We start from the raw sequence: 13,971 nt of genomic DNA, 5'->3' as shown, positions 1-13,971 counted from the left end.
CCACCGCTTCGCCGAATAGGCCGGCCTGGGAGATCGGGGCGTCTAAGAAACGGTGTTTGTCAGACTCCCTCATATCCGCCAAGGTCAGCCATAAGTGGCGCTCCTGGACCACCAACGTGGACATCGTCTGACCCAGGGCCCGCGCCGTGACTTTCGTCGCCCGTAGGGCAAGGTCCGTCGCTGTGCGCAGTTCCTGCAATCCGGCTGGGTCAGCACCACCCTCGTGCAACTGCTTTAACGCCTTGGCCTGGTGGACTTGCAGGAGGGCCATGGCGTGCAGGGCGGAAGCGGCCTGTCCAGCAGCACTGTAAGCCTTGGCCGTCAGAGCGGACGAGAACTTACAGGCCCTGGACGGAAGGCGTGGATTACCCCTCCAGGCGGCAGCGCCCTGCGGGCAGAGCTGCATTGCAATGGCGCGCTCAACTGGGGGGATCTCCACATACCCTTGGGCCGCCCCACCGTCGAGGGTGGTGAGGACGGAGGAGGCACTAGGTCTGTTTCGGGCAGAAAAAGGTGCCCTCCAAGACCTAGTCACCTCCTCATGCACTTCCGGGAAGAATGGAACCGGAGGCGGTTGCCTGCGATCGGCCTGCGCCCCCAGGAACCAATCGTCCAGCCTTGAGCGTTCGGGAGAAGGAGGAGGCCTCCAGTGCAGCCCGATGCTCTCAGCGGCCCGGGAAAGCATAGCAGTCAGTTCTGGATCTGACTCGGTCAACGCCACTCTTCCTGATGGAGGCAGCGCAGCCGAATCATCATCTCCAGAACCTAGCTCATCCCCCAATGCAGTGACCGACATCCTGTCATCTGCTGGAGCTCCGAACGAGATGCTGGGCCCCGCCCTGTCCGAGGACTCCACAAACTCGTCCGGAAACCCCAGACGGTGCGATGTGCTAGAGGAGTGAGAGGCCCGCGGAGACGCACTCGACGGGGAAGCTCTCACTGTGATCCTCAAGTCACCCTGACCATGAGCCGAAGTAGCCCTCCGAGAACCGGAGGAACTAGAACGGGGCATGGCAAGGGGGATACCCCCCCGCTTGACGAGGAGGTATCTGGAGCGCAGCATCGCGATGGTCATGTTCCCACACAGAGAACATGAGTCATCCACGAGCGCTGCCTCAGCGTGCTGAAAGCCCAAGCACGAGACACAGCGATCGTGACCATCAGATGAAGCCAGGAAACGGCCACATCCAGAAACACACGAGCGGGAAGCCATCTTTAAAAAGACGCCCGTCGCTCGTGGAGCTCTTTTAGAATTTGCTCTTTTTTGAAAAGAAATTCTCTTTCAGAAAAAAAGTGTTGAAGCGCCCAGGAGAGGTCGCAGCGCGACCGCAGAATGAGAGCTGCAGCACGCCGAGATGAAGCAGCAGCACTGGACCGCAACCTCCGCTGACGCGCCGTAACACCAACACTCGTCAAATGCTGTCTTGTAGCACACTCTCGGAGATTCGCTGAAAGGCTCGGCTCCGAAGCGAAAAGCTGATGTGCGTTTGCACGCGCTCTCCTTTTATACCCGCACTGCGGGGCGGGGTGCGCGTGGCGAAACACGCACGCCAACTGTCATTGGCTTGTTTTGTTAACACTCGAAGATGATTGGGCTCTCGAGCGAGTTCCCATTAGTCAGTCACACTGACGTTACGTCGAACGTGACTGACTGATAGGGAACATATAACATTAATTATTGTTATACAGAGCACACAGCATATAGCAAATAGAGTATCTATTACTGACATAATGTAAGTGTGCAATAGATTTTAAGCTCATGTGCTTGATCTCTGATAGTCATATTGCATCCACGATCACCTATTTAATAGCCAGACTTATCGGTTAACATAAATACTTACTGGTCAACATAACACTGAAATCAATAACAACTTAATAAATCCATAAAGCTGTCCACCATGACATAAACTTTCAAACAAAGATGCAGCTAGAAAGAGAGACTTAAACTGTGCTTCAACAAAATCGCAATCAAGAACAGATCCAAGATTTATTGTGAATACTTGTGGATGTTGGAGTCATGACTTGGAAATAATATGTACATAATGAGAAAGAAAGAAACTAAAACTAAAATACCTGTTTATGATGTTAATAATTCTTAAATGGGCTCTAATACAATTGGTTTGCCAGTGCAGTAATAAGAGTTAGGATACAGACTTCACCTCAGTGTGTGTCTCTGCCCCCTGTGTGTACTGTGAGGACACCTCTTCCAGCTCAGCTCTCTCCTGTACAACAATAGCAGCCAACTCCCCAGGCTGGCAGGAAATCTGCTGAGTTTGGTTGCCATGGAGCAGTTTGTCTGCATCCGATTGGTCCTCGCCGAATAACTCCTGCAGCACCCCCTGCTCTAGCTCCTCCCAGTAGTCCCACGCAGGCTTGGAAGAGTTTGGCTCAGGTTCAGAATCAGTCAGGTCTGAGTCCCAGTCGCTATCTCCTCCTACAGCAGAACCCAGAACAAAGTCTGCCTTAGAACCGCTGTCCTCTGATTCAGAATCTTTTAAGTCATATACCGAACGTCCCTCTGTAACCAGCAGGTGGCAGTCAGGAGCAGCCAGGTAAACAAAACTATCTGTAGAGAGGAAGTCACATTCATCAGGGTAAGGGCAAGGTTTGGCGAAGGAAGTAGGAGGCAATGGCTCCTCCAGTGCAGGTTTGGTCACGCTTTCCTGTGTGGTTGGGGGCAGCACTGACACTGCCAGGTAGACAAAACTATCTGTGGCAATGAATGGATCTGCATTGCTCTTGACTAATAGCGTTTCTTTATCTTCATGTTTGGAGGGGGACAGTGGTAAAGGCAAATCAGTCTTCGATGTGTTCACAGTGTTATGAATCTCTAGGGTTTGAGATCCTGTGTCCACAGGTTTCAAGCATGCTTGTATTTCTGTAGCTTTGATTGCAATCTCTTTACAAAATGCTTGCCTTCCTAGCTCTATGCTATTAGCTCTCAGCCTAGAGGGACCTTTTTGGTTCAAAGTTGCCAATTTATTTGCTTTTGGAATCGAAGAGTATGTCCCAGTCTTTCTGACGTCGACTTTTCCCTCTTCCCCTTGACTAAGAGATGTAATGCTTCCAAGATCTGACATAGTAATGTCCTCTCTACTGGTTTGGCTGGGATTTGACATGTAGACACCACTTGAATCTGAGTCTAGCGTCAGGTTGGAATCTGGTGACCCGCTATGGCCGTATTTGTTTCCCATTTGGGCGTCAATGATGGCGAGATCTAAACTGGTTGGGACCTTTTCATGAGCAAGTTTAAGGCTCCCTGGCTGAGTCACAATAACATTACTTTGACCTTTGCATGTTTGTAAATTGTGCTGAAATTGTGGTTCGTCATCATCTTGGCTTTCCACAACCTCTCGGTTCATTCTCTCAATCTCCAACATATCTTCAGCACCCAGTTCTGAGCTTGTACCTGACGGAGCTTGTGAGCCACCAAACCCCGATGGAGGATGCAAAAGAGGCCAGCGCCTTAGAGAGCCAATGCTTTGCAAATCTTCATTCGACGCCTCATCCCAAAGCGAATTAACCATCTCTAACACAGCTTCCCAGTTCTCTTCCTCACATTCAGGATTGGTATTTTCATCAGTGCCTGGCTCAACGCTCTCCTGTATGAACACAATTTTGCTCTCTTCTTCTAAAGCTTCCTCAATCACATTCTCAATTTTGGATGCTTCAGGTTTACATTCCTCTTGCTCTCGCAAGAGCTTCCATTCCTGTAGTGAGCAATCCTTCAAATCTCTTGTTAACGTAGACTTGCCGAGCTGTCCATCCACATTCCCCTGGTGCTCGGGGAACGGTGAAAGACGAGGAATGGTCTTCTTGTCAGAGACACTCCGGATTAGCAAAGAGGGTAGTGGGGGAAGAATCGGGAGGTTATGAACTGCACCACCTTGTCTTACCGTCCTCCTCCTTCCAATAAGTCGCCGTGGCCAAGTGGACTCCATTGGTGTTGGGGAGACGGCAGGTCTTTTTGACGTTTGGGAGCGCAGAAGGGGCGTAGTGTCCGTTTCAGGTTCTGGGGTGGTTGGTGTTGGTTCTTTCTCGGGGTCAATGTTCTGGGGTTTAAAAGTCAAAAACAGGTTATCTTTTGCCATGCCCACATTGTCCCTCGTACCTTGGCCAATCTCTAGTTTGTCTTGGTCTTCTTGACCACACATCAGGGCACTTACTGATAACTCTGACAGAGGTGGTCTCGGTGAAGATGGTTGGATTGGTAAAGACTGCCTGTTGAACTGCTGATGGTAGGGCAATGGAGAAGGAGAGAAGAACACAGAAGGTGTATGCGTACCTGTGGAAAAAGGGGACCCAGAGAAGGGTGAAATCTGAGGGGAGGTGAAGCTGTTTGGAAAGAAGGCAACTCCTGGGTTTAAGTAGGTCTTATCCCCTGGGGAGAGTTCGAAAGTTTCTGGGAATTTTGGTGGGGACAAAACCTTCCAGGAGTGGCGGCAGAGGTTGTCCTTCTTGCCACTTTCTTGGTGATGATGCCTCTTGTTCACGGATCCGCTTGGAGCCGAGCTGCAGGATACGCTTGGGGATGCTGACCTCACAAACCCTCTTGGTGACTTGCTCAGTTCATCATTTGCTAATTTCAGAGAATCAAAAATGAACCTCTCATCCAGTTTTCTGCCACTGCTGACTAGCACAGAAGACCTTGTGTCAAACATGTCTACACCTGCTCCCAGGGAACCATTACTGGAGAAGTCAGTTTCTCGACCCCTTCTTGAACCCAGAGTGCTGTGTGCCGAACTGTGGTCGATCTGTTCGTTGATGCACATTGTGTCATAAATGGAGCGTTGAGGGATGTACCCATCTTCATTGTAGCCCTCTCTGTCATCCCCTTTTTTCGAACAACAAGGGCTCTGCCGTAAGCAGCCAGGTCGACTTAATGGCTTTCCCATTGTGTCACTTCTTGACGATGGCCTCCTACACAACCTCCAATACAATACTCCAGAAGTCTATAGCATGATGTTGACAGAGCATGTGTACCACATCTTCTTAGAAATGATTGGAGCCAGACATTTTTGATTTAATCCAAAACTGAAAATAATTTATAAAACTAACTGATCTTGGTTAGATGTGGTTAGATGCTCAAGAATGGCTTCAGTATCTCCACTGGAAATAAATATTAAAAAAATAAAACATGCTTCCCTTAAACGTATAGTTTGACGGCAACATCAAGTGGGAAGGAAGCAACTTTGTGAGTCAGTTAGCATTACATAAACAGATTAGCTTTTCATTCATAGACTCACAAAGATGATGTATGTTTGTCTATCTCCTCCGTTTAGACAGATATAAGCAGTTCTGTTCCAAATTTAGAGCTCCCATTCTCCTGAGGCAGCAGCTTTACACTTCAAAAATGCACATTAGAGCAAAAACTCACTTCTCTTCCTCATTCAAATGTGACATAACACTTCTCCATGGTCTCTTTGCATTGCCCCTCTTCATGTTGTTAATCACTGACGTAACTCTAGCAATCAAAGCATCGCAGGATGACAGATGGTTGGTCCAAGTTCCTTGTGCTCCGGTGGTCCAGGTGTGAAAAGTGTACTGGAATCCAGGCATCCAGTCTGTATTCCAGCATTATCTTGCAGCTCTCAGACTCTTGTCCTTCGTCACACAGTTGGTTTGATAAATAGCCTCTTATTTCAACACCAACGGGAGCTCTTTCTCTCTTTCTCTCCCTCCTCTCTCTTACTGCCTCACTATCACTCTCTCAGCTCCCTCCCCTAAGTTTTGAGGCTGCTTCAGGGCTTTAGCACTTATCAGGAGCTTAGGACTTGTTTTGTATCGCTCATTTTATTACCTTTCAGTCACTTTCATCTCAATTTGGTTTGACCTCTAATAAGATGGCTTAGATTTTGATCAGACGTTATCTGCATTTGCCAATATCCTTGTCTTATGTGTGTAAATAAAAACCTCATTTAAATTAAATGGTTAGCACAAATTGCGCCAACAGCATGGCTTTTAAAAAAGCAAAGTTTGACATTGTTTGTGCATTTTTCAAACGACGATTCAGTCATGCACTGCCAGATTGTCTGTCTTTGTTGTACTTCTCTCTCCCACACACTCTCCTCTCATTCTCGAACCCTCTCAAATCACACCTCATCTGCCCGGAGCACACCCACACACTCTTTTTGAACAGGCAATATAAACGTGATCTGTCCCTTAGATGTCCACCATGACCAGTTGTAGATGTACAAACAATTGGTAGGAGATATAGGCAAACAGCGTTTGCCCTTCAACAACTGTAGCTATAAATAGTTCAGGTGCCTCACTTATATATTGCTCCCATTCTGTTAGCCAGGCAATGCTGAAGGTTGGTGCAGGCTAAATTAAAGGTCCCGATGTGGGACGTTCAGGTTAAATCAGACAATAATTGGATTACTAAAGGCTGATGCATATATATAAGTGCTTTTCATATCTGAATTGCATGATTCTCAACAGCAGCAGCACATTCAGAATCCAGTGCTAAGCACAAGCAACAGCTCTTCTCTGTTACCATGGTAGCGAATGACAATTGGCTTTACATCGTAGGCTGGCGCTGCATCTATCTGTGCAAATATCAGCATAATCATGTGGCTAAACATTGCTGATTTGATTCCCTATTGTTGCCCCATCAAGGTCCTGTCACTTGAACTAACAAAGCAGGACTGCCCTCTATTGACTGAGACACGACACTTTGACTCCATGAATGCATCACACTTATGAATGTTGCATTAAAATCTTTTGTAGAAGCAAGACATCTAATTACAGAAACCAAGCAAGGTCTTGACTGTCAGAAAGAGTACTTTTTTAAATATCTGTTTCTTAAAGACCAAGTCAAATTAAAATTGGAGCTTTGAGGCCATCTGTACCTGTTTATCTGTGGTCTAGAAAAAAATATTTCAGCAGATATGAACATTCAAAATTGTAGTTTTCTTCCATGCATCTTATGCACATGGGAATATACCAATTTTCAAAATGGGATTTCTATCTTTACACTCTGTCTTCTCATAGAGGAGTGTTTTTATATTTGTAGCATTGGCGATAATTGCTCAAATCAAATCCTTTCATGTCAAAAGTAGCCATTGTGTAGAAATGCAGGTTAAAATCAAGGGCAACCCATATAAATCATACCGGAAGTAAACCAGTCATACATCTGAGAATTCATATATATTTTCAAAGGTTACCAACAATGACATGATGAATGTTTAAACTTAAAAAGAGTTCACTAAATAATACTAAATACTGAGAAACAATATCTACTGTGACTAAAAACCAAACAATTCCCTCCAAATTGCATTTTCTGTAACATTCATGATAGAATAAATGACTTAAGGAATGTCTGTTGAGCTTGTGCACAATTTCAGTTTCGTTCATTTCTGTTTGTATTCCATTCCCGCCTGAATAAAAGTAATATGATCATTAAATGTCTCATGATGGGTTTTTTTGAGCTCTTTTTTAAAGCAAGGTCTCAAAGTTTGTAGGTTTTCATTAAGAGCTTTCTTCATCTGATGAGTCCAGGTACTTTTGGTGATGCTTAGAGTCCAGGTGAATGTCCCGTATAGCTAGGATACGTGTGAGCATGCTCTCCATCATGGTGTTATCCAGTGGCTGGGCTGAGTACCAGACAGGGCTGCTGGGGTGGCAGGAGGCCTCGGGCTGCAGGTAGAAAAGATCTGGACGCTGCTTCACAGAGTTTGAGCTGTGGATATACAAGAGAAGGAACATTATAAAGTCTTGTAACTAAAAGCACCAGAAGAAGTGCACTTCTTCAAGCAAGAGCAATTTGAATGAAGCTCATTTTGTGTGCAAAACTCAAGCTGCATCATTCAAGGAGCTGCATAATTCAAATCCAGTCTCAAAAATTCACAAAAAAACGTGATATAAGAAGGAAGAGAGTAATAAACTACAGTAATAGTTCACTCCAAATTTCAAATGAGTGTTATTGCCATTCCTCTGTGAAACACAAAATGAGATGGAAGGTAGAAAATCCAAGCAAAATAAACAAACAAATAAATAAATAAATAAAAGGAAGATGATTAACAATTTGAAGCTCTAAAATGTACGGTAAAAATAAAAGTAGCCCATATTTTTGCCGTTATAGTTTTTCTGAAGCCATACAACATTATGTGATTAAAACATATGCTAATTTAGCACTAAATGCCTTAATTTCTCACATTTTTTTGTAACCAGACATAATGAAGTCCAACCTAAACCATATTCAGCATATGCAATTTAAAAGCTTTAGCAACAGTGTTATTTTAATATTATTAATTATTAATATAGTATTAAGTAATATTTTGAATTAGATTTTATTTTTACATTTTTAGTTATTTTAGATTTAGGCCCCTTTAACACTAGTGTGTTTTCATTTTAAAACGGTGTTTTAGAATGAAAACGATCCCCGTTTCCACTGCGTTTCAGAAACGATCTCCGTTTACACTACACAACCGAAAATGCATGTCACGTGACCATTCATGCAAGTACAACCATAGATATGTATAGGTAGATCCCTATTATTTATATGGCGGACCCGTCTGCGTGCTTGGAGCGGGAATCTACCCATACATATCTATGGGTATAATAATGAGAATAATGTTATTGTTTACATGCGAATGTGGGCAGCGACCATAACAGACGCCCTATTCGATCGCTCCAGGCTGCCATCTTGGAACGTTTTTTTGACATCACTCCCCAAAATAATCAATGAATATTCAAAGATGCAACACTTGAGTCTTAAAATCTTTTCAACGATGTATTTTTGTCAAGGTTAGAGAAGGAATTTGACTGCTAAATAGTGCAATGCAAATTAAAACAGAAAAATGATCACTAGAGACGAACAACTTTCCATGGTAAGGCTATGTCTGTTTGCAAAACAGACTCTAGAGAATGAATTTGGGTGATTTAAGATTTTAGATTATATCTTATACCACATACACAACCAAAATAGTTTTAGCAGTTATACATGCGTATAACTTGCTGTTTTAGATGTAGCCCCTCACTGCAGAACAAAGATCCAGGGGGCGGGGTTGGATCCACATCTAGGGGGTGGAGATGGTAGGTTTAGGGGTCGGGATGGGTGGGTTTAGGGATCAGGGGGTGGAGACGGGTAGGTTTAGGTATATGTAAGGTGGGAGGAGTTGAATCTAGATCCAACCACTCCCCCTGGATCTTGTGTTCTGCAGTGAGGAATATCTCGCTTGGAGCGGTCGAATCATGGGTTGAATGGGGAATCTATACAGATCTATGGTTAGCATACCGTTCAAAAATGGCGGACGGCTTCCGTATCGCGGCCCATAGAAACAGTCGCTAATGAGGCATCTTCGTATATATATATATATATATATATATATATATATATATATATATATATATATATGGGCAGCCACACCATCATTTTCAAAAGTCTCCATTTTGGTCCGTTTACACTGAAACGCAACCCTGGAGTTTTCAAACTAAAATGGGGACTGCAGCATTTTCAAAAGTCTCCGTTTTCAACCTCGAAAACGCCGGAGTAGTGTAAACAATAGGCATAACCATAGCAAAAGTTATGCGTATTATAACGAAAACGCACTAGTGTAAACGGGGCCTTGGTAATTTTGTTATAAGCGGTCATTTTTATTTGTTTTTTTAATTTCTTTATATTTATTTTTATTCTTTTTTTTCCATCTAATATGTGTTTTATATTTAATTAACGAAAACAATTTTTAGTAGCTTTAGTTTTCAACAAAAAAAAATTTCACAGATGAAGGAAACAGTTTTGCCAGTAAAAATGACCATTCACTTTCACTGAATGTGTTCTGCCTAACATTTCACTTTCATTGAAAACATAAATACAAGGTTGGAATGACATAATGGTAAGTGATTCATGACAACTTTCATTTTTGAGTGAACTAACCCTTTAAAATAACACTCACCATTTCGAGAGATAAAACTCGTAGAGTCTGACAGGACAGCGTAAAGGGTTCTCCACATTCTCAGGCATCTCCAAAAACTCCTCTTCCACCGTCTCTTCCTCTCTCCTCCTTTTACCAGCTGGTGCTTAATGTTCAATTAACACAAATCAAGTAAGTAACGTTTATTTATATAGCACATTTATCTCAGCAAAGCTGACCAAAGTGCTGAACAAAGTTAAAGATAAACATAAAACAAGACAGACAGATGATACAGTAAAACAATACAACAGATAAAATCAAATTAAAATGCCTGGGAATAAAGATATGTTTTCAACTTCATTTTAAAAGATGTAATAAAAGGTGCAAGGCGGATGGATGTCCAGTGGCAGTTGATTCCAAAGACAGGGGGCAGCAATTGAAAAAGCTCTATCACCCTTTGTTTTAAGCGTGAACAGCTAAGAAAGACCTGTTAGAAGATCTTAGAGATCTGGAGGATGAAAGTAGAGTAAGATGATCTGTGAGATAAGATGGGGCTTGACCATTAAGTGCTTTAAAAACAAACAAAATATTAAAAATATTATAAGCACAGATGCACACTCTCGTGACTAGAAGCTCAGTAAAGATTTAAACACCATGTGGTCATTGCATCTTCAACACAGCCCTCACCTTTTTTGTCCTTTTCCTCTTCCTTGCTAGATAGTCTGAAGCGAAGATAAGCGGTCGTGCCATTTTTGGTGGTCTTTGAGCAGTGGGAGACATTGGAGAACGCAAGGCGTCGATGCTCTTCAATCGATTTTATGCTGAGCAACTTGGCTCCAAAAAACAACAGCGTGTTGAGCAGAACAATAGGAGACAGAGCGCCCAGCTGCTTGCATTCCCAAAGGTACTCCTCCTCAACCCGCGAGTGTATATATCCTGAAGGAACAGAAAAACAGATGTCACGATTGCCTTAAAAGCCTATTCGCAACAAGAGTGTACCAGGGAGACAAATCTTGTACCAGGGAGACAAAAAAGTTTGGGGTAGGGTAGACTTTTAAACTGTTTTTCAAGCCTGCATTTATTTGATAAAAATTCTGTAAAAACAGTAATATTGTGAAATATCATTACAATTTAAAACAACTCTTTTCTATGTTAATGTATTTTAAAATGTAATTTATTCCTGTGATGTCAAAGCTGAATGTTCAGCATCTATTACTCCAGTCTTGTCACATGATACTTCAGAAATCAATGTTGAAATGCTCAAGTACCATTTCTTATCATCAATGTTGAAAACTATTAGCATTTTTGTGGAAACAGTAATGCATTTGTTTTTTTTTCAATTCTTTGATAAATATAAAGAACAGCATTATTTGAAATAGATCAATGTTTTTAGATGATAAATATCTTTACTGTCACTTTTCATAAATTTAAAAAAGTAGGAAGAGTATGTTTTTTAATGAAGAGTTCTCACAAATTTTAACTAGTCATAGTTTTTACATTTTTTACGAGTCAGTTTCAGGGTTATTATAGATACACAAAAAAAAACCTTACATTCAATTTCAGCCTTTTGCCAAGAAAACATTTTTCATTTAGTTTAATTTGATGTAGTAAAATAACTAAAACTGAAATAAAACAATTTAACAAACTAAAAATAAAAAACTAACTCAATATATTGTTAAAGAACATCTCAATGACACTGGTTCAGTTGTATTTAAAAAGAAAAATTTTTTTGAAAGTAAAAATATTCCATGTAGTTTCTAAATTGAAGTGATGTCAAACCGTGCATGACAATACAATTACAAAAATGCAATTTCACACATTTTTATTAGCACTGCATGACATTTCAAGGTATTAAGCTACTCAGCTTTACATGTAAACAGTCAGACTCTCATATGCTAGCGTGCATACAAATAAGTAAAGGCTGTGCTTATAAATACTGAAAATATCTCTTGGGTGATGGAGCTTTTGGATGATGTGTCCAGAACAGCCATTTAATTTATTGAGCTGTTAACATTAGCTCAAAGGTTAGTCTAAACTTTGGGGGTGTGGTTTTTTTGAATAAGCAATATATCTGATAATCAATTATATTTTTTTTTAGCATGTAACAAAAATGAGGAAATTCTGAAAAGGACATTTACCTCCAGGAGGCAATGAATTTCCCCAGTCCTTCAGCAATGTGGTGATATCAGCGATGAACTGACTGTAGAGTGAATCCGTGAAGATATTTTCAAGACGCTCATTTTCAAGCAGGCACTAAAAATCGAGTGAAAAACAGAACGTCATTGAAAATGCTTATTAAAATAAAATAATTACATGTAATTACATTTATCTGAAGCAAAGGTGTAGTAAAGGATCAAGCTGGATTTAAAGGCAAATTATTTATTTTTAGGTCAAACCTGCTGAATGCCCAGGCACAGGTAGTAGATGCTATCGGGTTCATAAGGCTCGCCGTTTGGCCTGCGGACCTCCTTGATGAAACGGCACAGACCGTAACTGAGATCCGCAGAAGTGCACTGCAACACGTCCTCCTTCATAGTCATGGGGCCTTCTGAATAAGAAACAGTGGGAGAAGAAAAAGTTGCTAAGACACATGGTGGGTCAGTGCAATGTCACACAAACTGTGACGGTGACCTTTACTAACAACACATGCTGCATGAGTCATGAAGCAGACGGAGAGAGGTAGCGACTCTATGTTCTGACCCATATGTGTGAACTTACGGGACTGCTGCTCATGTTCGCTCTGTCCTGTTTTCATTCTCACCCAGCTGGCCCAGGCTTTGACTCCGTACATTTGGTTGAGCTTTGTGGTGGAGGTACTGAGCCAAACACCGCCCGACGTATCGGTGCCAGATCGCTTACGACCCTGAGTGAGACACAAAAACACAATTTTCATTACTAAACAATCGTTTTGAAAGATTAAACCAAATAAAACAAATGGAGTATACAACATCGGAAAATATGCTGTTTTATGGCTCTTTGGAATAGGAAAAAAAATAAGTCTTAGTGCTAAAATTACTAAAAGTGAAAAAAACTAAATAGAATAACATTATTACAAAGTAATAGAAAGTACTAAATTACTAAAACTTAAATGAAAACATAAAAATAAAAGCTAATTCAAAACATGAACAAATATTATATTATAATACTGAAATAAAACTGTAACTATCTGTTTAAAATAAAGCAGATAAATTATATTGTAGATAAAAATGATTGCTGACTTGTGCATAGAAAATGTAACTTCTATTCTATTCCATTATCATATTATCTTCTAACTATTATAGTAATATTATGATTTAAAATTGTTTTAGTGTGCATCTTGTTATTAGGATGATTAGGAAGCTCATCTACAAGCAAGAGGACAAAAACTCAAATCAAATCAATATTTCATATCTATTTATTTACTTAATTGGTAAGTAGTTATGTAATAATCAGGATAAATGCACCGTGAAAAATAAACCATTTCAGGTTAATATAATGACCCCTAATTACTGTACATTTCACTCTCATTTATTCAAAAAAGAAAGAAAGAAAGAAAACAATTTTTCCCCCATCAGTGGCAGCAAGAATTTTACTGGCAAATATGTGAATGCAACATTGATAACATAAATAATAATATAATTATAATGATGATAATATAAATAAAGGCACTATGTTCTCTCTAGAAATAAAAAATATAAACAAATACATCAAATGTATAGGAATGAATGAAGCCAAAGAAAGATGATTCCTCAAGAGGCATAATACTTAATAGCCTGAGTAAAATGCCTGACACTAAGTAAAAACATAAACGATAACATTCAATGCAAGTAAAGCAGGCGCAGACACTTCAGACTGTTAAACATTTTGACGGATGCCGACACATTCATCTCCTTTTATGGCGACTTTCTTCAACTGCAGCAGCCTCCATGGCAACCGCTCCTCCATCATCATCTCCTTCACTTTCAGCTGCTGCTTCTCCCCATCTGGCCTGCATTCAGTCTCATTGTATTTGGCTGCGTGGTGTTATGTACAAAGTTCTTGGTGTCTTTCAGTGTTCTTTTCTAAACAGCCTCTGCTTCTCACTTTAAACAAGCTAGACCGTTCCTATTTGCCAGGTTCCCTCTGGAGGAAAAAAAAA

The 13,971-nt window shown here is 41.3% G+C and overlaps 1 protein-coding gene across 3 annotated transcripts in view; it reads right to left on the bottom strand.

Moving 5' to 3' along the window:
• Window positions 1–7,128: 7,128 nt before the first annotated feature.
• Window positions 7,129–13,971, bottom strand: part of LOC306850569 (zinc finger MYM-type protein 4-like) — a 28,669-nt gene continuing 21,826 nt past the window's right edge. For all 3 annotated transcript variants that reach the window (XM_079386259.1, XM_079386258.1, XM_079386260.1), the window contains 6 exons: window positions 12,573–12,717; window positions 12,251–12,402; window positions 11,993–12,107; window positions 10,542–10,790; window positions 9,897–10,020; window positions 7,129–7,681 (listed from right to left, as the gene is read on the bottom strand). In XM_079386259.1, coding sequence (XP_079242385.1) covers window positions 7,471–7,681; window positions 9,897–10,020; window positions 10,542–10,790; window positions 11,993–12,107; window positions 12,251–12,402; window positions 12,573–12,717 — 996 coding nt within the window. In that variant the 3' untranslated portion in view covers window positions 7,129–7,470. The remainder of the gene's footprint in view (window positions 7,682–9,896; window positions 10,021–10,541; window positions 10,791–11,992; window positions 12,108–12,250; window positions 12,403–12,572; window positions 12,718–13,971) is intronic.

The sequence above is a fragment of the Barbus barbus genome (genome assembly GCF_936440315.1).
Source record: "Barbus barbus genome assembly, chromosome: 30".
NCBI lineage: Eukaryota > Metazoa > Chordata > Actinopteri > Cypriniformes > Cyprinidae > Barbus > Barbus barbus.
Note: the sequence above shows the minus strand (reverse complement) of the source record. Positions and strands in the feature narration are given on the sequence as shown.